The following is a 25,079-nucleotide window of genomic DNA, read 5'->3' as shown; positions in this document are numbered from 1 at the left end:
CCTCAAGCTCCTGAATACATGGGGAACACATACAGCAGACACGCATACACATGAATCAAAATGAGAGAGAGAGAGAGAGAGAGAGAGAGAGAGAGAGAGAGAGAGAGAGAGAGAGAGAGAGAGAGAGAGAGAGAAAGACTGCACAGTTTTTAAAAAGCTCTCTGGGTGACTGAATATGGAGTGGATGCTGGGGGCACTAAGTCCCTAAGTAAGCCACAATTAAAGCATGTCCCAAAGAAGCAGGAATCAGAAAAATGCGATCTCAGAATAATGCCCAACACCCCACAGACCTAACCAGGTCTTGGTTTATTTCACTCTAGAGACCTTGGTTTTAAATCAGGACTCATTTTTAGTTTTCATTGTAGAGTACAAACATAAGAAAAGTAAACAACCATTACTTCACGTTTCCAAGTCAGGGTTTTGTTTTTTTGTTTGTTTGTTTATTTTTTTAAAGAGACTCCAAAGTTAGGTACTGTCAGCAATGGTTCAATATTTGAAAGAAAAGTCAGAGCTCATGGTGTGTCCAGAAACTCCAACTTAACAATTCCAAAGAGGCTGTCCAGAGAACCAAACAGCCCAACCTGCTAGTAACATTTTCCCAGGCATGAATAAGTAATAGGGAATAATTTGGGTCACGACCAAGTTTTCTGAGGGGTGGTTCTTTTCTCTTTTCTTAGTGGGGAAGCATTTTGTTTTTTAAGACAGGGCCCCTCTATGCAGTCCTGGATTTTCCGGAATCCTCTCTATAGATCAGGCTTGCCTTAAACTCAGAGATTTGTCTGTCTCTGCCTCCTGTGTGCTGGGTTTAAAAGACTGTATCCCCATGATTAACAGGTGGCAGGTTTTGAGAGTCTCATTTTGTAGTCTAGGCTTTCAGAAGGCTGACAGTATTGTAGGCACATGCCAACCATGCCTTACAGAAAACTGAAAACACTCACACTCATCAGAGTTTCCCAAAGAACTTGACATTTCCACAAAGTGCCAAGAGCCACTGGCCACTTCTCAGAACGCACAAGACCAACCAGGACAACCTCTTCCACTCAGACCCTCACATAAGCACCTAGCAGTAAACACTGAGAACCACTGAGAACTGTACATAAGCACCTAGCAGTAAACACTGAGAACCACTGAGAACTGCACATAAGCACCTAGCAGTAAACACTGAGGAGCACTCAGAACTGCACATAAGCACCTAGCAGTAAACACTGAGAACCACTGAGAACTGCACATAAGCACCTAGCAGTAAACACTGAGGAGCACTCAGAACTGCACATAAGCACCTAGCAGTAAACACTGAGGAGCACTCAGAACTTCACATAAGCACCTAGCAGTATACACAGAGGACCATTTAGCATTTCAACAAATTGGTCCCTAAAACTCAGCAGCATGTAATCCTGTCATCCATCCATCTGACATCTGGAAGGGAAAAAGGAGAAGAGCCCTTCTTTTCTTCTCTGACTTCCTAGAAAAGGAAAGGAAGGGAGGGGATCTCAGTCAAACCAGCTGAGGAGGGGCTGCCCAGAAAGCCACCTTCCCCCCTACACGGCAAGCCTAGGAAGCCCTTGATTGAATGAGCAGCTGTGGCCAAGCTGCTCCTTTATTTGGACAGCCCAGCTTAGCTATTCCAGGCTTTTCTCTCAGTTATGTGATGGGAATGATGAAGAACACACAAGAGCACGATACACTTTGACTTCTTAGGGTTTGACTCCTTGGCTACTAACCAAGCAAGCTTCTTGGTTAGTAGCAGTTGGCTCACCACCAGCTTTGGAATCATGTCCAGCATTTCAATTAAAGCTCACTGGCTATCTTCCTGAGAACTAAGGCTCTAGCCCCTCTGCAGAGACACCTTGATCAAGCACTGAGGAAGAGAAGTGACTATGTCCATGTGAGTCAGGGAAGTTTTCTTCTAATCATAGGCTTCAAAACTCAGCCCTATGCACCACGCCATAGGCAATAAGGGCACCACATTAGTAAGACTCTGAAAACAGAAACTTGACCCCTTCTGTTTGACAGCCTGTCAAAATCACTGTATCTGACAAATTCTTATAACCACAAAAAGAAGGATCCTAACAGCAACCCACAATATGACCACAAGACCACTGTAATATAACAATTCTTTCCTGATTAAGAAATGAATGTACCTTCTCAGAAACAGGAAAAGCCAGCTAAACTTTCCAAATAAAAGTTGATAGCAAAAGGACTAACCTTTTGAAGCTAACTCAACACTGACCCACTGGTATTGACTATAAAGCATCTTCCACTCAACTTTCCAATCTGTCATGACATAGTAAAGGGCTTACCATCCCAAACAGTCTAGGCTAGGAGGGCTACAAAGAATATTTCCAAATGTCACCCACTCCCAAAAAAATCACAAAGTTTTCTTACTTATATTTAATTAATTTTGCCAAATATATGCCCCCTATGGTGGTGCATGCCTTAATCCCTTAGAAGACAGAGGCTAGCAGATCTATAAGTTTGAAGCCAGCCTGATCTATTGAGATCCTGCCTCAAAAGGAAAAAAAAAATTGCCAAATATAGAAGTAAATGAGGGCTATCTCAGCTAACATCAAGTGTCACACTTTGGATATGGTTAAGTGTGTCTCTAACAGTGAGTGTCACATTTTGGCTATGGTTAAGTGTGTCTCTAACAGTGAGTGCCACACTTTGGATATGGTTAAGTGTGTCTCTAAGGGTTCAGGCATGCAGCAGGTGGCTTGTCCTCAGCATGGCAGTATAGAGGTTTTGAAAGCTTTAAGAGGCAAGCCCTAGCAGAAGGTGAGTAGATCTTTGGCAGTTCTTATGGGACCCCAGGTAGTTCCTGAAATGCGAAGCTGCTACAAAAGACAGAGCTTGACCCTTCTTCCTTGCCTCTGGCTTACTGCCTCCACAGCCTATGTCCCTCCCATAAGTGACCGCATCAGGTGCGATACAGCTCAGGGCCTTTCTCTACAGGACCCAGTCTTGGACTCTCCATGAGCTGAGCAAATCTCTTCTCTTTATAAATGTCCAGCCTTGGTTACTGCGTTAGATCAGCAGAGAAGATGTTTCTTCGTAGCTGCTATGTGCCTGTGCTAACAAGCTGTGGGACTGCAGCTTCAACTTCCCTTTGGGTTCTGCCTCTCTTCTTTGACAATGCAGACAGACTCTGAATTGGCATCTGTTCCTGTGCTTGTGCAACAATTACTCCCCAACTTGTTGTGAAACAGTGTTTGCTGTGCTCACGGACTCTGTGAGTAAGTGATCAGACACAACAGGGATGACCTGTCCCGGGTCCACACTGTCCCAGGTCTGAGCTGAAGAGTGTGAAGAACAGGGCCCTCCAGTGACCTCCCCAGAGCTCTCTGGGATCTCTCCCCAGCCCTCTGGGGGAGTAGCTTCAGTGTGGCTGACTTCCTACCCAGTCAGCTGACCATCCTAAGAGCGTCCTAAGAGAAGATACCACAGGAGAGAGCTTCGGTAGTTGAGGGACCTTAGGGGTCAGGGTCACCATTTCATTCTGTTCATCAAGACAGTGACACAAATCTACACAGGTGCGACACAAAGGAACACAGACTACTGACTGACAGAAATGAGTGGCTGCTTCCCACCATAAGAAGAAAATGGAACAGTGCCTGCGCTGGTGCAGCCTGTGTCTGGGGCAGCACCCATCCTGTAAGCCTCCTTACAGAGAAGCTTCTGGTTTGACAACACAACATACAAAACATACAAGAAGTCAGAGAGTTTCGGAATCAGAGCCCAATTTCAAAGACCCAGGCTGCAAGCTGTGCAAGCCTCAGCAACCACTTTACTCGCCCACCTCCCACGCTCCTGGAGCTGCTCCTGCCCTGAGCCCCACACTCCACTGCCAACCTCAGATGAGAAAGGCTCTTTCCACACACACCTTCTGCATTCAAGGGAAAATCAAAACACTCTTCACTTAGTTTTACTGCCAACCAAATTCAGAGAGGAAAAGGGCTCTATTTAACTACAACAGTCTCTCTCTCTCTCTCTCTCTCTCTCTCTCTCTCTCACACACACACACACACACACACACCTTACTGTTGTACATTTGTTACTTGTGCATTACTATGACCAAAGTACTAGAGAGAGCAAGAGAGACTGGTTTCTGTCTTAGGGTCTCAGAAGGGATCAGTCCATGCCTGGGCAGAACATGGAGCCAGTGGGAGAGTGTGGAAGAGGGGAGGTGTTCATTCATGGCAGGCAGTAGCAGAGAAAGTGAGACAGGAAGGGTCAGGGACAGGATAACCCCGGGGACAGACAGACAGACAGACAGACACAGGCATGCATACACACACACACACACACACACACACACACACACACACACACACACAGTGACTTAGTTCTTCCAGCTAGATCCTCCCTGCTAAAGTTTTGAGAACTCCCAAACAGCACCACCAGCTGAGCTGAGGCCCCCTGAGGTGCCCTTCATCCCCAAGGCACAGCATGCAGCTCCCACAATGCCCTGTGCTAGTCCTCACAGCACTGACCCTGCAGGCCAGGTCAGGTCAGGAGTGAATCTGACTTGAACTTACTTTCACTGCACCTCACTGCTTTCAGAGTCCTTAGTTGTTTTCTTGGAATGGCTCTTGTTCCTTCGACCTGTGCTTTCTAGTGTACACTGACTATCTCTCTGTCCCACGTGATCCCGTATTCACTCCTCAGAGTCCTTTTACAGCTTCTGGGTACTCACCAGCATTCATGGGTTCAGAGCACGTCTTTAAAGCTAATCAGTCTCCAACTGTATTTCTAACCCCAGCCACTTATCCAGGGGTTACCCCCTTATCCAGGGTTACCCCCTTATCCAGGGTTACCCCCTTATCCAGGGTTACCCCCTATCTGGAGTTATCCCTTCCTCCTACATTAGCAATAGTAATAGAACATTACTATTGCTAAAACCAAAGATTGTAGCATCTCCTACAAGGAAACAGACATTGGAACAAGCAAGCAAAGGCCAACTAGAAAGAAAGCCTGCCTCTTCCTCTAACTCCTACGGAAGCCAACAGTGCCACCACTTCCCAAGCTTGAAGACTTAATCTAGGTGTGAGTCACTGCCTCCTCCCTCACTTATCCTGCACAGCCTCCACTAAATCAACCACTGGGATTTAGATCAGGGAGGAACTTTCAAGATAACCCAGCCTTCACCCACCCAATAGCTAAAGAGATTCAGGGCTTAGACATTTTGGCTGTTTGCCTCAAGTTTATTTGACCTTGAAGATGAAAAGTATTCCACCACCAAGACCTATTTAATCTCAGTACTGAAAGCTTCCAGACAAGTCTGATTTCCTTATAAAACTAGAATATCTGTGTTTAAGGCCCTGAAAAAGTGATTTTTGGACTGGAGAGATGGCTCAGAGGTTAAGAGCACTGGATATTCTTTGAAAGGTCCCGAGTTCAATTCCCAGCAACCACATAGTGGTTATGAAACCATCTATAATGAGATCAGATGCCTTCTTCTGGTGTGTAGGCATATGTGCAGATGGAATGCTAAATAAATAATTTTTAAAAATTTGATTTTAAATTAGTGAACAGTAACCTCTTAAAAAAACAGTATCAAACAAAAACAAAAGCAAAAAACACAAAACCACCCTCTGGGCTCAGCCGTTAAGAGCACTTGTTCCTGCAGAGGAACTGGGTCCAATTCCCAGTACCTACATGGCGACTTGCAACTATACATTAGTCCAGTTCTAGAAGATCTGATGTCCTCTTCTGACTTCCATGGGAACCAAACATTCATGGGAGCACATTTATATACATAAAATAAAATTAATCTTAGCCCCGCCCCCTAAGCTTCATTGACTCAATGAGGAAGAATAGTAAAAACAAAACAATAACAAAAAAAACCTTCCTCCTAAGCAAGATATGGTTAGTGTGTGCATGTAACCCTAGCCCTTGGGAGGCAGGAGCTAGAGGATTGCCATGGTTTTGAGGTCAGCCTAGGCTGCATATTGGATCTGAGGCCATCTTGAGCAATATGGTGAAACTTTGTCTCAAAACAAACAAACCAAAAGCAGGGTCTGTAAGATGGCTCAGTAGGTGATGACTTTGCCTTCCTGTGAAGCACATGGTGAAGGAGAGAACTTCCACAGTCTGACTTCCAGTGTGGTGTGTCCCCAACACATGTATACAAAAATAAATACAAATTTAATTTAGAAAATCAAGAACAAAAAAACCCATAGGATTATGGCCTTAGTAGTACAGTCTTCTTTTTTTTTAAAGGTGTATTTATTTATTATATGTGAGTACACTGTAGCTGTCTTCAGGTATTCCAGAAGAGGGCATCAGATCTCATTACAAATGGTTGTAAGCCACCATGTGGTTGCTGGAATTTGAACTCAGGACCTTCAAAAGAGCAGTCAGTGCTGTTAACCATTGAGTCATCTCTCCAGCCCTAGTGTAGTCTTCTTAGTTGCTGTAAGTACACCTGTGATATCTCACAGCTGACAACATTGTCTAATGAGGCACCCCTCAGACTGTAGCCCAAACCAAGCAACACATAACTGTACTGACACATCCCAACATGCTAAAGTTTGTGGTTTTCTTGATGTCTTGTTTCAGTAGAGGCTGATAATTCAAAAAAGCTAATTCTGAAAGCTTGTGTAACAAGGGGGAGGAGAGGGCTAAAGAACCCAAAACTCGACTGAATTAACTCATTAAATCCTGACTGAGTTCCTATCCTGTATTTTCACATCCAACAAATTAGTACTGAACCTATGCAACAGCAAAGGATTAATAAAATAGGCCTCTTAAAGTAGTCAGGCACATTGTAGGGACAGCCTGGCAATATTCACGAAAGCTTTGCTGTGCATGTGCACTGAATCAGCTATCATGCTGCAGGAACATAGTCCATGAGATCAACCTAAGCAGCCACAGGCCTGGGATAAGCAGCCTACCACCACGTTCAGAGTAAAAAGTTACAGGTGTGAGTTACTTAGAAACTGCTTTTGCTGAAGAAAAAAAACCCCAACCCAAAACCACAGATCTTCTGGATCTACAAGGGACAAGGCCTCCTGTACAGGACAGACTACCTACAAGATGAGAACAGTCATCTACACCCTGGAGCAGATCATCTAGTAGGAACTGGATTAGTCACCCCCCACCCTGCAATGACAAAGACAGTCATAACCAGATGAGAGGCAGATCAGTACCACCTTTACAGGACCACCTGCTGATCTTTGCACGCTTAAAACAATACTTTGCAAAGGCCTCCTTTTTTAATTCCCTCACACTGACACAGCCAGCACTGTTATCAAACTAATATTCCTAAATCCCTAATTTTACTTTCTTCCCAGTTTCCAAGATCTCTAAAAGCGTCAAGATGAGGTCTTCCTTGGGTCAACACAATTTGACCCTGTTCTGCCTGTACTCAGTGAAATCAGGTTGTTTAAATGTGGGGTCTGCAGCTGTTAACTGTGCAACCCCTCAGCTCCTTCTCTTTGAAATGAAACAAAATTCCCAATTATCTGTTCAGTCTTTACAAGGTGACAATTCATATAAAGTGCTCCTGGCTCAGGAGATGTATTCTTTAAATATCACCTGGTCTGTCTCAACAAACTTTCTATTCCATTTGACTGCTTACCTCCATAATTTCTAAACACACAGTTCCCCCACTCCCACACCCCAGGGGCCTCTGCTGATGGTGTGGCCTTCTATGAAGCACCCTACCTCCTCTACCAACAACAACACCACCAGTAAAGAGTGCGTGTTAGCATTTATGCTGTGCATTTAAGGTACTAGAACACCGGAAATTCAGAAAAAAGTCACAGTTAATAAGGCAGCATGAGGAAGCAACACAATAAATGATGAGAAGCACCAAGGAAGCCCTTCCTGAGGCAGTGGAGTGCTCACAGTGACTCATAGAAGCTCGGTGTGTGAACAGGCAGAAGTAAGAACCTAGTGTAGCAGGCACAGGCTGGATTGCATGCTGGAGCACTGAGGCAAAAGGGAGCCGAGTGAGTGTGGTGCTCCACCAGGTAGTGTTCTGGAGATGGCTAAAGTGAGGAAGAGGGTAACCCTGGATAAGGGGGTAACCCTGGATAAGGGGGTAACCCCTGGATAAGTGGCTGGGGTTGGAAATACAGTTGGAGACTGATTAGCTTTAAAGACGTGCTCTGAACCCATGAATGCTGGTGAGTACCCAGAAGCTGTAAAAGAACTCTGAGGAGTGAATACGGGATCACGTGGGACAGAGAGAAAGTCAGTGTACACTAGAAAGCACAGGTCGAAGGAACAAGAGCCATTCCAAGAAAACAACTAAGGACTCTGAAAGCAGTGAGGTGCAGTGAAAGTAAGGTCAAGTCAGATTCACTCCTGACCTGACCTGGCCTGCAGGGTCAGTGCTGTGAGGACTAGCACAGGGCATTGTGGGAGCTGCATGCTGTGCCTTGGAGATGAAGGGCACCTCAGGGGGCCTCAGCTCAGCTGGTGGTGCTGTTTGGGAGTTCTCAAAACTTTAGCAGGGAGGATCTAGCTGGAAGAAGTAAGTCACTGTGTGTGTGTGTGTGTGTGTGTGTGTGTGCCTGTGTCTGTCTGTCTGTCTGTCTGTCCCCGGGGTTATCCTGTCCCTGACCCTTCCTGTCTCACTTTCTCTGCTACTGCCTGCCATGAATGAACACCTCCCCTCGTCCACACTCTCCCACTGGCTCCATGTTCTGCCCAGGCATGGACTGAACCCTTCTGAGACCCTAAGACAGAAACCAGTCTCTCCTCTCTTGCTCTCTCTAGTACTTTAATCATAGTAATGCACAAGTAACAAATGTACAACAGTGAGTTAGGGTCAAAATGTATAAAGCTGTTGGTAATTAAAAACAGACTTTTTTTCTGAATTTGGCTGAATTTAGGTTGGCAGTAAGATAATCAAGGAGTGTTTTGATTTTGCATTTCGATTCTGCAGAGAGAAGCCATTAATCGACACTAAGTAGGCTACACCTGCTTACACCTGCTTGGATCTTGAAAGGTCATACTATGCTGTCAAAATTAAAATCACATGTAACTGTTTAGGTACAACTAAGGATGTTGAAAGCAGTGTCACTGAACAACTAGCGTTTAATTATTTTAAAAACTAATATGAAAGTCAGTGCCCAAAAGTGATATGCATGTTTGGAGCTAGAAGGGCACGTGAATTCCCTCCTCCTCTTCCTTCTTCCTCTTCTCCTCCTCCTCCTCTTCTTCCTCTTCATCCTTCTTTTTCTCCTCCTCTTCCTTCTTTCTTCTTTGAGATCAAATCTCATGTAGCTCAGGCTAACCTCAAATTCATTATGAGGCTAGCTAGCTTCTGAACATCTGTTCCTTCTGCCTCTGACTTCCAGGCCATTACCAATAATCCTTATCACCCAGATACTGAATACATCTTTTGAATTGTAAGTTTAATGAATTCTAAGTGTACGACAATATATTCAAAGTTTTAACAACCAAATTGAAATGACATAGAGGTTTAAAATAACAAATTTTGAGAACTTTATACAAATAATGTTTAATTGCATGTTGAAGCCAAGTGCATGCCTATAATGTCAACACTCAGGAGGCTGAGGTCTGACTGCTAAGTTTAAGGCTACCCTGGTCTACACTGCAAATACCAAGCAGGCAAGTTCTTCACAACAAGACCCTATCTCAAAAACAAAATAAACAAACAAAAAGCAAAACCCACAGCAGTAGTAATATTTTTGATTCTACTAACAAAGATATTAAATTATTTCCACTTCTTTTTAATGTAAGTAGTACAAAATGTCAAATAATGATGCATGCTCACAATTCTAGCAATCAAAGGGCAGAGACACAATCAGAAGATCAAGGCCAGATTGGAAGACAGGAGACTTGGCCACCAAAAAAAAAAAAAAAAAAAAAAAAAAGTAAGAACAAAAAGAAAAGAAAATGGAACTTGCTTTGTGTTTCTGCTCAACAAGGTTTTTGGTTGGTTGGTTTTGTTTTTGTTTTTTTGTTTGTTTGTTTTTGTTTGTTTGGTGAGTTGGTTTGCTTTGAGACAAGGTTTCTCCATGTAGCTCTGGCTGTCCTGGAACTGATTTTGTAGACCAGGCTGCCTTCAAACTCAAGAGATCTGCCTACCTCTGCCTCTCCAGTGATAGGATCAAAGACTGTGTCACCACCTCCTGCTTCTGCTGGATAGTTTTAAGCAAATCCATCAAAAGGCAGAAGAAATAAAATGGAAGCAGGAACATTAATGCAAGTCTCTTTCCTAAGTCCCTAGACAGGACAGAGGGGCCTAAACTGTCTGAATTCTGCTACCTTCCACACATCCCTGTTCCAATAGCTTCTCCCACCACAATTCCTAAGGCACTGCCTTTTCTCTGGACACCTGAGATGCTCATCAGCTGTAGGATGCACTGCTCCACTTACTGATCACATGTCATGCCTACTTAATTCTGATGTGATTTAGTCCACTGATTATACCAGAGCACCTTGTTTCACAATCTTGAGACATCTTTACTTTTTCTACATTGTAATGCACTTTCAATAATCTTGTTTTTTAAACTTCAGCATGAGTGTGTGTGTGTGTGTGTGTGTGTGTGTGTGTGTGTGTGTAAATTCCTACATATGGGTTCTGGGGATCAAATTCAGGTCATCAGTCTTGGCTGCATGAGCCTTACATACCAAGATATCTCAGTGGCCCTCAATACTGTTAATAAAAGAATATGCATGGATATGCTACCACACATCTAGAGACAATGATGCGGCTGGCTTGTCTTTTTTATTGTAACAAGTGACCTAGGACAGTGTTCTAATAGAGTAGGAACACCTAGTCAGTAAGTAAGTACTAGTAGACTCTCAGGGGGAAATACCAATATGGCTGAGCAATAAAGAACTTTCCAGTTTTTCCCCCAAAGGCGTACATAGAAATTTGCTGGTTATCTCTGAGATCTACTCACTGCCTGAGATAACCGTTGCAACTTGAATGTTAAAAATTTCTATTCTGGGGCTGGTGAGATGGCTCAGCAGACAGAGGTGCCTGCCACCAAGTCTGAGACTTGAGTTAGATCCCTAAGGCCGGCACAGTGGAAGATGAGAAGTCCCTGAAAGCTGTCCCCTGGCTTCCACATGTATGCCACACTCACTCACCCCCACACAAGACAAAACAAAAGCCAGGAAAACCCTTCCATTCAAAGGAAAAGTATACAACTCTAACTCTAGATTTAAAAACAAAAAATAACTAAAACTTACATCAATTCCATAATAAAGAACACATTTTTCCGGGTAGGTAAATCTTACTGTTAAATATATACCTTCTTGTACCCCATCTAAATTAAAGCAAGGCAAAAGAAAAACCCTTGGAAGGAAACGTAGGCACAGTCTTAGCCAAGCTGGCCTTTAATCCCAGCACTCAGGAAGCAGAGGCAGGCAGATCTCAGTGAGTTCAAGGGGTTACACAGAGAAACCCTGTCTCAAAAAGCCAAAAACAAAAAAACAAAGCCAACAAACAACCTCCCCCGCAAAACCAGTCATATATTTGACTGTGCATTGACTGTACACACCACAGATAATAAAGTATCTCATTTAAAACACCATTTTAAGTTTCCCAGGACTCTTAAATACAAAAACAAACACCCACACAACTGGTCAGATTTTACCACTACACAAATACGATGCAAGTAGCAACTAGTTAAAAGCAAAGAACACTCTGCAGTCAGAACTTACTCTGTCGTAACTTCGCACTTCTCAGATTTTTGACATTTCTCTAACATTCAAAGCATAAAACTGACACCTTATTAGAAATAAGTTGCGACATCATAATTGCGCTTTCTTGCATTTGTGTAATGGCTACAAAGTTGATACAACAAAGTAAAATTGATGTTTCCATCTCACAACACTCAAACAAAGATGGAGTCAGGACAGTTCCGTCGCAAAAAGAGGGCAGTAGGCTTCTAAAAAGGCAGAATGTGAAGTGAAGGAAACCTGTCAGACACCCAGGACGAAATCAAGGAGTTCAATAGAAACACTCATTTCCTTCGACACGGTGGGAAAATCCCGGTGGCTCACAGAAAGCCTCGGAAAGTTTGGTTTGGCTGATTGCATATTGTTTTCCTTCCAACATCAGCACCGGGCCTGGAGGACTTTTCCTCCCCCGGGAAAGCGCGCGTCCTCCCGCACCCGGCTCCCGCACCCACTGGACGCCACCGGGCAAGCCGCGGGGTGGCCGTCCCGAGCTAGCTCCGCGACTCCACAATGGAGCTCGCCCCCGCGCACGCCCACTCCAAGAGGGCCATTTCCCTTTTCCTGCCCAGATGCTGTCCGCCGACTCCGGCCCGTCGCTCCCCACCTGCGGCGCGCGACCCCGAGGAAGGGGTGGTGCGGGCCGATAATGGGACCCCAGGGGCCCAGCCCCGAACGACGCGCGGTGTCGGAGCAAAGAGGCTGTGCCGCCCTGCCTCGATTTCCCTTCCCTCCTCCTGAGGCGGGAGTCCTCGGCCCACACTCACCCTTTCACTACAAAGAAGGGGTCCTCCATGGACATGGCGCCCGGCCCGGCAACCCGAGCCCTCCCTGAGGTCTACCGTGGCCAGCGCCTCGGCCGGGGCAACCCGGAGCAGCCGTGCGTGCAGACCCGGGTGCCCGACGGCCGTCGGTCCAGCAGTCGGTCAGCGCCGCGGGTCGAATCCCACTCGAAGCCGGCCCCCACGGAGCCTCCTCCCCCGGCACCTCCGGCGTCTGGCCCCGCCCCCAGGACCCTCGCCACGACCAATCATGGACGCGTACCTCAGCCTCACTTCCGCACTCAAGCTCACGTGACCCCGATCGCCCAGGCATTGCGCTGGAGAGGGGCGGAGCCTAGGTTGCGTCACTAGGCCCAAGAGGCGGGGCTCTGGATAGTGGGGGCGGTCTTCTGCTGCTGAGAGAAGGCAATGGGGATTTTAAGAAAGCTGTTGCTGTGTCTGATTTGCATAAACCTTTTACCTTTTCTCTACTTTCTCTCTAATACTTGCTTTTAACGCCCTGTGATTTACATGCCCATCTAATCGTCTTGCACTAAAGGATTCTCAAATTATCTGATTATGGTCATGTAGTATGTAAAGGCTATATAAACATCCTCAATCACTACTCTTTTAGAGGATGATCTTACTGTTTCTATTTTGTTAGAGACTTCAGTCTTTCCTGTACAGGGTCACACAACCCCAGAAACACAGATCCACAGATCCTGGGCATTTTCCCCCAAATGTATTATCGTTTGAACTTCTTCTGAAAGCAAGAAGCAGACATGTGGGGTAACTTCCTCTCAACTATGATTCCAAAACATCCAGAGAGCATTTTATATGGCACAATTAGACACACTGTGCATAGCTTTCATGGATGAGGACTGTGACTTTTGATTATTGATAATCACTGAGCTCTTACTGAGTGTTGGGCAGGATTCTAAGTTACCTCACTGTCTCCCAGTGAGGTAATTCCTATTATTTATTATCTTCATTTTATGAATGAGCTTTAACTCAGGGAGGTTAAGTGACTTACCCAAATTCTCTAATCTTCTTGGAGCTCACATCAAATAAATTCCCTTTGAACCCGCAGCCCCCCCCCCCCATTCAATTCCTCGTCTTTAAGATGTAAGCAAGCCAGGTGGTGGTGGCACACACCGTTAAGACCTGCACTCAGGGGCAGAGGCAGATGGATCTCTCTATGAGTCTGAGGCCAGTCTGGTCTAATGAACTAGTTCTAGGACAGCCTGGGTGGGGAGTGCACCGTAAACATGATCTAACTCTTTAGTTGTTATGTGAACTCTGAGGCCCCAATGCCATCAGGGCCCCCTGAAGGAAGCTGTTGTTGGGAGACCAGCAAGAGGACATGATGGGAGAAGGGAAAAAAGAGAAAAGCAAAAGTCAGAGATGTCAAGCCTCTCTGAACTCCTGAAAGAGCAGTGGGTGGCAGGTGTAGAGAAGGGGAGCTGCTGGGAAGTTGCTGCAGGCTCTAGTTACCTACAGACTGAAATGGGGAGATAAAATGGTCATTCGACAATGGCATGTAAGCGTCAAGCCTCAGCTCTGCTATTCCCAGTGGTGGCGGCACCATGCCAGGTTCTTAATTGTTCATTGTCCTGTCTGTGGATGGATACCATAGTAACATCTTTCTCCTACAGTGTACAAGGTTTGGGACAAAGTCCAGCACATCTGAGCTTCTTTCCTCTGTTCAGGGCATTAAGGACTCAGAGATCAATTCTCTAGTCTCCGAGGAGCTCCCAGGCCTGCGGGGAGGAGTATTCAGTTCCAGATAATGAGAAAGGGCACAGGTAACCGGAGAAATGCACAGCCCAGATAACAGAGCTGAGATACCGGTGTGTTTTGTGGGTGTGTTGAGGCTGGGCTGGGAGGCTCCTAAACAGTGACCAAAGGCAGGAGGGGTCAGCGACGGGGACAAGCAGGGTGGCCTCTCAGGCTGGAGCAGAGAGCTGGGGTAGAGGGGTCAGTAGCAACAAGGAGACACAGCCCAACATTGCAGCTGCCAATCATTCCCTTGGGCATTATGGTCTCCACGCAGGCATGGCCACACAGGCATGGCCACACAGGCATGGCCACAATCTTGGCTATACCGCAGAAAGATTGTCAGAATAAACTATAGTGAAGTCAAGTTAGCACATATACTAAGTATTTAGAAAGCTTGTTGTATAGGAAAGGGGCGGGCACATTCTCGAGACATGAATGTGGGCTCTTCCATAGAGAGTCACACTTAGACGTCTATGTGAATGAATCTGTAGCTTTTACGAGTTTCAGCTTCTCTAAGGATGAAAACTACAGGGCTTAAAGATTATGAAAAATTTAAAGGTTAAAGGTTAAATAGGTATATGAACTTGCTAGCTTTTTAAAAGGACTTGTTTTGTAGTAAATGAAGTTGAAATGTGCTTTCATGATGTCCATTATTTAGATGAGAGGTGAGGGGTCTGGAGCGATGGCTCAGTGGTTAAGAGCACTTACGGCTGGTAGTAAGGATTGGAGTTCAGATTTCAGTTCCTATGTTGGACAGCTCACAACTGCCTGTTAACTCCAACTCCAAAGGATTGAACTCCCTTTTCTCCTTTACTACATTAATGCGCGCGTGCGCGCGCGCGCACACACACACACACACACACACATCAAATCTTAGATTTAAAGATGAGAAATGCCTGAAGATATGGTAAAAACACAGGATTACGAACATTCTGGTCCTATGTAAGAATAGCTCACTGAAGTCAGATTAATTTTTGAGTAAAGATGTTTGCCACTAAGCCTGAAGTCTTAAGTTCAAGCCCCAGAATACACAATGGAAGGGAGAGAACTGATTCCTGCAAAATGTCCTCTGACTACCACGTAGATATTGTGCTATGTGTATGCACAAGTGTACACACACACACACACACAAATGTAAAACTTATATTAACAAAATTAAAATTAATAGACTAGTTCATTTACTGTTTTTAATATCAGATTTGAAATGTTTTTTTAAGAAAACACATTATCTCTGTGGGCAATTTCTCTTTATCATTTGTATTACAGTTCCTTGATTCTGTCAGCAGGAAAGGTAAATTAGAGCCCAGGGCAAGGAGAATCTTCTTCGAATGTTCCATTCACTTTCCTTGTCTTTCTTTCCATCTTGCCTCAGCAGGCTAAGGCTGCAGGTGGGCAGGGCTAGGTGGTTGGGAATGTTGAGTACTCTGTACTCTGTCCTGTAAGCCTAGGAACTCAGAGAAATAGCTGGGCCAGAGCGAATAAGAATGGTCCAGGTATGATCCTATGTCTGAATGCTTGCTCCAGATGATGGAACTGTTTGGGAAGGATTGAGAGGTATGGCCTTGTTGGAGGATGTATATGGACTTTAAAGTTTCAAAAGCCCAAGCGCTCTCTCTCTCTCTCTCTCTCTCTCTCTCTCTCTCTCTCTCTCTCTCTCTCTCTTTCTCTCTCTCTTTCCTCCCACCCCTTTCTCTCTCCCCTTCACAGTTGTTGTGTCAACATGTAAGTTCTCGGTGCTCCAGCACCTTGTTAACATGCCCGCTGTCATGCTCCCCGCCATGATCATGAACTCTACTATTCTCTGAAACTGTGGGCCTAAAATTAAATGTATACTTTTATAAGTTGCCTTGGTCATGGTGTCTCTTCACAGCAATAGAAAAGTAACAAAGACAGACAGGCCTTGAGACAGAGATGTTGCAGAGCCGGGCTTGTGGAAATGAAGACATGGTGGGGTAGATGCCCTTGATAAGAGCTCTGGCGACCACCCACAGAGGTAGACATCGTTGGTTCCTGATGTGGAGAACTTGGTAAAGGGAGGAGGAAGAGGGTCAGGGAGAAGGCTTGCAGCATTTGGAGCTGTCAGTGAGTAGTAGTTGGCTGCATCCCAAGAAAGAAACTCCTACTATTTGGGAAAACGAGCTAGCCAATGGAAGTAGGGGACAAAAGAGGCTAGTGGGAGAGAGAAGGATAGAAGCAAAGCACAGTGTATGCACATATGAAAATGCCACAATGAAGGCTGGAGAGATGGCTCAGTGGTTAAGAGCACTGACTGCTCTTCCAGAGGTCCTGAGTTCAAATCCCAGCAACCACATGGTGGCTCACAACCATCTATAATGGGATTAGATGCCCTCTCCTGGTATGTCTGAAGACAGCTGCAGTGTACTCATATGCATAAAATAAGTAAATAAATCTGAAAAAAAAGGAAAATGCCACAATGAAACAAAGTATGTCTAATATATTCTAATAAAAATTGTTATTTTTTTTAAAGGAAAGGCATTCCAGAGGATGACCTGAGTTAGGTATGTACATATTAGCTTCATGTATTTTGGTCTTTCTCACTAAACTGTAAACTCCTGGAGGGTCTGGGTACTATGTAAATGCCATTGCCATCTCAAGGGCTAGTGTAGACCCTTATTTTCCAGCTCATGGATTTATTAATTGAGTTACAAAGAGGTTTACGGGTAGGAAAAGCAGATCAAGCACACATGCTTAAGGAAGCCTAATAATTAGGACCTGAAAGAGGCAATAATGGAGATTGTGGTGGATTCAGGGAGCATGTAGGCATGGGGTACCCTCTTCAATATGTCACCTTCCTTCATCCTCACACACTAGAACTTGGCCTCCACTATCTAAGGAAAGGGAAGTTTTAGCTAAATGTGAGAAACAGAGGAAGTTATTTCTTTGTTTTCTGTGTTTTTGTGCTCCCACCCCCATTCAGCAGGGCCCTGGTCTTAGGTGAGAAACAATAGCTCAGAAACAATGCTCAGCTAAAAACCACCTCCTCCCTGACTCCCACTCACATCTGACCCTCTCAAAAACAACCAAGATTCTTATAGAGTAAAAAATCCAAAGAGCAGTTGCTTTGGGGTCGAGTGCTGAACTTTCTAGGTTGCTAAAAATACTCTGTGTTTTGATGGGGTGTTGGGTACAAGGATGCATGTATTTGTCAGAATTTACTCAACCACATCACTAAAATTCTGTTCAGGTTGCTGAGGGAAGCTAACTCCATTTTCTATGAAGTCATTGAGCAAGCTTCCTGGGGGAACTCTAGTCCCTGACTGGGTCTCCAAAGTTAGGAGAGTGGATGGTAGAGAGAGCTCACATGGGTCCTGTAAGACAGATGTGTAGAGATGAAGATATGAAGATGCCAAAAAATAGGTCACAGGTGTCAGAGCCCCAGAGCTGAGAGGATCACATCAAAGCTCACAACCACAGATGCCTGCACCAAGGTTTAAATACAGAGCCAGAGGTCTGCATAGCTAAGCAGTCACCTTCAAAGTGTAGTGTAGCCCATCATGGATTCTGATAACTTGTCAGACCATGTGAGATCTCTTTCCTGGAAACAGTTTTTCCTCTGGGGTAGGGGGAATCTTGGGAGGAGGAAGCTCCCAGCACTTAGGAGGCAGAAGCAGGCAGATCTCTGAGTTTGAAGCCAGACTGGTCTACAGAGAGTTCCAGAACAGCCAGGGCTACACAGAGAAACCCTGTCTCTTAAAACAAAAAACCCAAACAAAAGAAAGTTTGTTCTCTGTCTGGCACCAGGCTTCAGTCTCCTTCTCCCAGTGTGAGATTCCAGGGGAAATTCCTATTTCTTGGGGACCATTGTTTCCATAGTCTGAGAGCCAAAGGGAGGGGCACAAATGTCTCTTTAAAACTTCCCTATTCCTGTTGAGCTGGTTTACAAAACCCCTACTCCTACAAGGAATCTCTTCTACTCTCAAAGGGAAGTAACAACACTCAGCCGGCTCCTCTGTAAGTTGTTGTAAAGAATCTAGTGGACACATACTGAACACATTTTACAAAGTATGAAATACCATAGACCATCCAAACTCATTTCTAGTATGCTTTTTTTTTAATTATGGTAAAATACTTATAAAAACCTATCATCCTAAACACATGTGTGCATGTTTTTGTCTGTTCAATGATCCAAGTGTGTTTGCATGTGCAAATGCACATAGAGGCCTATAGACAGTGTGTGCAAGTGCACATAGAGACTGATAGACAGTATGTCCAAGTGCACATAGAGACCGATAGACAGTATGTGCAAATGCACTTAGAGACCGATAGACAGTATGTGCAAGTGTACATAGAGACTGATAGACAATGTGGCGTCATTCCTCAGTATTGTCAACCTTGTTTTCTGAAACAGGGTCTCTCATCAGCTCAGACCTTGGCAATTAGATTAGGCTAGCTGGTCTTCAGGCTCCAGGGATCTTCCCACTACTGCCTCCTCAGCTCTGAGATCATAAGCCGGGCATGTTAAAGTGTAGCGTGGTACAACCCTACTCCAGAAATATTTTCATCTTCTACCCATGAAACAACTCCCCATTGTTCCCTTCCTCCAGTCTCTGACATCAGCCATCCTTTGCCTATGTCCCTGACTGTGGCTGCCCTAGGTCTCTCAGAGGAGTGGGCTCAGACAAAATGTGTCTTTCTGTGACTTCAAGGTTCATGTGTGTCATAAAGCTTTGAAAAATTTCACTTTCAAAGCTGAATAATGTTCTGCTGCTATTTTTTTTTGTCTGTCCATTCACCCATCCTGGGACAGTTAGATGGCATTCATCTTTTGGTGTTTATGAAAAATGATGCTTTGAGAACAAATGTATAAATATTTAGTCAAGACCCTGAATTTGACTAATTTGAATAAATAATGAAAGTTGAATTGCTATATTATATGGTAATTCTTTTTTTTTTAAGCATTTGGAAGGACTAGTTTTATAGTGGCTTTACCATCTCACACTCTCACTAGTAGTTCACAAGGGTTCCTTGTCAACACTTGTTATTTTCTTCTCTGTTTAAATAGCAGCCAACCTAATAGGTGTGAGATGATATCTTATGGTTGTGATTTTCATTTCCCTAATGATCAATGCCACTGAGAATCTTGTCATGTGTTTCATGGCCATTTGTATAATCTTCTCATGGCCTATCCAAATTCTTGGTCTGTTTCTAACTAGTGTGTTTGTTTTGTTGGGTCCATGCTATATCTTTTGTGAAAGAAGCAAAGAAGAAAAGGATACTATGGGAACAAGATGTTATACTTTTAATCATTATGGCAAACTTAAAACAGATTTCTGTTCATTTTATGTGTACATGTGTTTGCCTGCATGAGTTAACATGTGCCAGGGGCATACAGGAGCCCCCGGAGGTCAGACAAGGGAGTTATATGCCTTGGAATTGGAGTTATGGAGGGTTGTGAGCTGCCGTGTGGGTGTTGGGAACTGAACTTGGGTCCTCTGGAAAAGCAGGAGGCATACTTGACCTCTGAGTCATCTATTCCAACCTAATAACTGTGAAGCCCTCTGGGTCACTCCAGGAAGTATTCTCTCACCTTAAGTTCCATTGATCTGGCTGTAGTTTTTCACATTTCCACCGACCGACTGACAGGAATGTGCACGCGTATGCACACACTGGCTGTGTTATTGTTCCACTCTTTGGCTGTCATCAATATGTCTGCTCCTGCCTTCCACGTGCTGCCTTAAAAGGAACACTGACACACTTATATGTTTAACACTAAAAAGTGATGAATGATTTATGGAATGTTCAATTGATGGCCATTAGAAATGATTAAAAGTATGTCATAACAAAAAGTACTAAAAAAGTCAGGTGGTCACATATGTACCAAAAATGCTGAAAATTCGTTTTAATTTTTTTTTTTTTACAATAAAGGACTTTCTTTGGGACCACCAGGTCCTGAATAACGACACAGTGACTTATACTGATTATGAGTGCTTAAGGTCTTAGCCTAGGCTTGCTGCCATTCAGGTCTTCTAACTTAGTAACCTGTTTATTCTAGTCTAAGTCCTGCCACATGGCTCGCAAGTTACCTCACCTTTAGTCCCAGCCTGCTTCTTCCTCCTCGTCTGGCCAGGGAATTCTCCCATACCTAACTCCTAGAATTCCTATCTCTGCCAGAAATCCCGCCTATCCTCTCCCCCTTTACTATAGGCCATCAGCTTTTTATTGACGCATGATGCTTTTACACAATGCACAAGAATATTATCCCAACAAGCAAGTTAGGAACCAATTTGACTCAAAGAACCCACATACAGATGGAAAGAAAACTGACCACACAAAGTTGCCCTCTGACCTCTACAAGGCACGGGCACCCATGCTCACATGTTCACAAACACAATAATAATAAGTACAATTTTTAAATTGTGTAAATAAAAAAAAATCTTGATCCTGATTTGAACCTTAAGAACCAGTAAAGTTACACCATTAAATATGTATATTAATCCTGGGAAACATAAATTTGAAAAGGAACTTAGAAAACAGAATCAGAACAAGAAAAAGAAGTTCCTTAGGGAGGAAGAGCGGTAAATACAAAAGAAGGTGGGAAGTGGGTGCCTTAGTTAGGGTTTTATTGCTATAAAGAGAAACCATGACCTCTTATAAAGAAAAATATCTAATTGGGGCTGGCTTACAGTTTCAGAAGTTTGGTCTGTGATCATCATGGTGGGAAGCATGGCAGCATGTAGGCAGACATGGTACTGGAGAGGAAGCTCAGAGTTCTACATCTGTGTCCGCAGACGGCAAGAAGAGAGAGTGACACTAGGTCTGGCTTGAGCATCTGAAACCTCAAAGGCCACCCACAGTGACCTACCTACTTCACCAGGCCACACCTACTCCAATAAGGCCACACGCCCCAGTTCTTTCAAATAGTGCCACTCCTTATGAGCTACGCAGGCTATTTTCATGCAAACCACCAAAGAGGATAAAGGGAAATTTCAGGAGATAAATAATATGATAGGGAAATGAGAAAACCGGGAGCTCGTTAGGGAAGCAGAGGGAGGTAAACACAGAAGGGAGGATGTCTGAAAAGTCTTCATCGCTCATCAAGAAAACTTTTCTTTGCAATGGATGGAGACGATTACAGAAAACAATAGCCAATCAAAATGTAGAATTATGAAGCCTAGCTCTGATAGGTACATCTATAAAACACTCCCACATCTAATGCTCAAAGAGCATTACAGAAGAGGAGGGCAGAACAATTTTAAGAGTGTGATGATCAGGGAATTTTGCTATGAGGTTGTGTCTCCTAGTAATATTAGAGACTATACTCATAGCATCTCACCTACATGACTGCCTATCTTGTATATTATTTTACTTCTATGAAGAGACACCGTAACAAATGCAACTCTTACAAAAGGAAGCATTGAATTAGGAACTTGCTTACAATTTAAGAAGGTTAGTCCATTATCATCATGGCAGACCAGACCAGCATAGTGATGGAGAAGGAGCTGAGAGTTTTACATCCTGAGCTTTAAGCAGCAGGCAGAGAGACGCTAGGCCTGGTGTGGGCTTTGAGGCCACCCCCAATGACACACTTTCTCCAACAAGGCCACACATTCTAACCTTCTAATCCTTCTCGAACAGTTCACCATCTGGAAACTAAGTAAGCAACTGTATGAACCTATGGAGCCATTATCACTCAAACCACCACATTCTCCTCCCTGACCCCCAGAAGCTTATAGTCATATCATAACACAAAATTTGTTTAGTCCAACTTTAAAAGTTACAGAAATCTTTTACAGTCTCAACACTATTTAAGAGCCCAAAGTCTCTTCTGCGAGTCAAGGCAAACTCTTCATTGCGACCTCCTGTAAAATAAAAATAAAAAGGTGGATCACATATCTCCAATATACAGTGGCACAGAATATACCTTACCATTCCAAAGGAGGAGAAGAAAGAGAGTAAGCAATACTAGACCAAAGCAAGACAAAAATCCAGCAGGGCAAACTCCAGATTCTGCATTTCCATGTCTGATGTCAAAGTGCTCTTCAGAACTCCCAACTCCTTCCAGCCAGCAGCTTTATGTATTTACATCCTTATTTATTTACTGTTCTCTCTCTCTCTCTCTCTCTCTCTCTCTCTCTCTCTCTCTCTCTCTCTGTGTGTGTGTGTGTGTGTGTGTGTGTATGTTTGTCCCATTAAGCCATACTTAAAGCATCCAACCACTTTTCTAATCCAAAGTCACAAAGTCTTCTGTATTCCTCCAAATAACACCATGGACAGGCCTGTCACAGCAATACCCCACTTCTGGTACCACCTTCTGCCTTTGTTGCTGTTCTGTTGCTGTGGAGTGACACCATAACCAAGGCAACCCTTAAAAAAGGAACCACTTGAGGGCTTGCTTACAGTTTGAGAAAGTTAGTCTATTATCATCACAGTGGGAGACAGACAGGCATGGCACTGCATCCGTAACTGAGAGCTGTACATTCTGATCCACAGGCAGCAGGCAAAGAGAGCAACACTGAGTCTGGCAAGAGCTTTCGAAGAGCTTTCGAAGCCTCAAAGCCCACCTCCAGTAACACACTTCCTCCAGCAAGGCCACGCCTCCTAATCCTTCTAAAACAGTTCACAAACTAGGGACTAAGCATGCAAACACGTGAGCCTATGGAGTTATCAGCATTCAAACCACTTCCCAAAGCTGAACTGAACAAGGTAATACCATAAACTTGTCAAAATGGTTGGAGAAAAAGCCATGAAGTCTCAACCTTACACAAAGAACCCCAGGCAACCTAGAATGGAAAGGTGGCCTTTCCCAGAAAACAGCACACAAATTGGTTGTCCCCTGTCAAACAGTCAGCCCTGAAAGCATACACATAGATTGAACAAGTTATATTTAGGTATATATGTATATGTATATGTATGTAAATGCATCTGATAACAATTAGTTTTAAAAATAAAAAGGCCATGAATTTGAAAGAGAGCAGGAATATGGTATATGGAAGAGTTTGGAGAGAAGAAAGGGAAGGGAGAAATGGTGTCACCTTATAATCTCAAAAATTAAAAAAGAGAAAAATATAAGTACTTGTAAAGTTATACCATTAATATGTGTATCTGTTTTGGCAAATATAAATTTGAGAAATAATTTACAAACTAGGATTAGAACATGAAACCCCTTTTAGAAAAGAGAACCTCACATGCATATCCACATGCATATCCTACATACATATCTACAACAAAATCACCAAAGAAACATATACTAAAATATATCAGGACTGGTGTCCACTGCCTTTGTACCCTTCGCTAATTTGCAGTTAGTTAACGTGATTTTAAGCTACCTACTCTCTTCAGGCTTCCTTTTTAAGAGTACAGTATGACATTTTGGGGACAAGCTATTAACAGAAAAAAGGCAAAGGAACAAATACATTGGTATAGAATGCAAGCACTACTGAGCAGTAACACCAGTCTCTGGGAAGGCACATGGATATCTACATTTGCTAGATGACTAACCGCAGGAGAAAACAAAAGAGGAAAATTAGGAAAAAAGAAATACAAGCATCTGAGGAGTGGTCATCAAATCATTTCTTTTAGCCTTTTGTGGGGCAAAGAAGACATACCTAAGAGTTTTCTATTCTCATAAAAAGCAAAAATTAGCAAAAATTAGGTGGCTGCAAACAATATACATTTTCTCTCCAATAATTTAGGAGGTCACAATTCTGAAGACAGGTCTTAAGGGAAAAAAACAACAACAAAACAAAACAAAAAACCACCACCAACAACAAAAATAAAAAAAACAGCTTTTGATACATGCATGTCTTCTAGAGGTTCTGGGGTAGGGCCTAGAACCTTCTCATCCCAGGTCCTGGGGCCACCTGCACGCATCGGCTCACACCTGCTTCAGCATTGCATCTGCTGTCACAGACCCTTCTCAGATTCTGACCCTCTGCCTTCCTGTAATAGGGGACTTTTGTGATTATGTTGGTTCTGCCAGGTAGTCCGGGATCATCTCTGCATCTCTGTGTCTTTAAACCAACCGCACCTACAGAGTCCCTTGTGCCATATAAAAGGTGTTGTATTCACCACGAGTTCTGAGCTTTAGAGTGGGCCATCACTCAGCTCACGACTGAAGGAAACCAGGATGTTTGATTCTCCCATCCCCTCTTCCCACATAATAAGCAATCTCACCGCCTCAACAGTCAGTGGAATACGTGGCAGATTTCTTTTAAAGTGGAAGATGCTTGGTCATGGTGCAGTCTGAGATTCTGCCCCATGTCAAAGAGCTGGGAACAAGCCCTGGTCCCCAACCCCGAGCCAAAGCCCACTGCTTCCCTGCCTTGTCCCCAGTCTTCTCTCTATTCTGCCGCACTTCCTCTTTCCTGTCCAGACCTGTTCCCCAGCTCCCTGAATTGCCTCTGCTGGCTGCTGTTTCCTAACTTGTCATGTGTTTCTAGCAATAATGTGACCATAGCTTGCTCTTGGAGATTGCTTTCCTTGAAAGATCAGTGGCGACCCCTTAGAAACTCCCACAGGCCTTCTTTTTTCCCCAAGGGGTTGTTTAGGGTCTATTGTACTAGGTAAAAAAAAAAAGTACAGGAAAGACAGACATAAGTAAAAACAAACAAGCAAACAAACAAATTACAGGACAATCTAAATGGTACATCTAAGACGGATGGATGGGAAAATCACACTAAGCAGGGAGTTCCATAATCTTAGAAGCCAGGGTGTGATTTTCTTTGTCCCTTGGTTAAAAATCTAAATTCCAAGAAAGAACCAAAAGCAATAAATTACCTGTGTTATTAATCTTTGCTTCCCTATACCTCTCACGTAACTGAGCTGCAATTGGGAACTGGATGAAAAGAAGACAGGAGCAAGCCGAGTCTAAAACCCACAAGGGGTTAATGTTTATTGCTTTCATTTTCTATGTCT

At 43.9% G+C, this 25,079-nt stretch overlaps 1 protein-coding gene across 2 annotated transcripts in view; it reads right to left on the bottom strand.

Annotated features, from left to right (window-relative positions):
- Stx6 (syntaxin 6) overlaps window positions 1-12,654 on the bottom strand; it is a 45,240-nt gene extending 32,586 nt beyond the window's left edge. For both annotated transcript variants that reach the window (XM_052200225.1, XM_052200226.1), the window contains exon 1: window positions 12,432-12,654. In XM_052200225.1, the coding sequence (XP_052056185.1) occupies window positions 12,432-12,466 (35 nt within the window). In that variant the 5' untranslated portion in view covers window positions 12,467-12,654. The remainder of the gene's footprint in view (window positions 1-12,431) is intronic.
- Window positions 12,655-25,079: the final 12,425 nt, after the last annotated feature.

This window comes from Apodemus sylvaticus, chromosome 12 (genome assembly GCF_947179515.1).
Source record: "Apodemus sylvaticus chromosome 12, mApoSyl1.1, whole genome shotgun sequence".
Taxonomy (NCBI): Eukaryota; Metazoa; Chordata; class Mammalia; order Rodentia; family Muridae; genus Apodemus; species Apodemus sylvaticus.
Note: the sequence above shows the minus strand (reverse complement) of the source record. Positions and strands in the feature narration are given on the sequence as shown.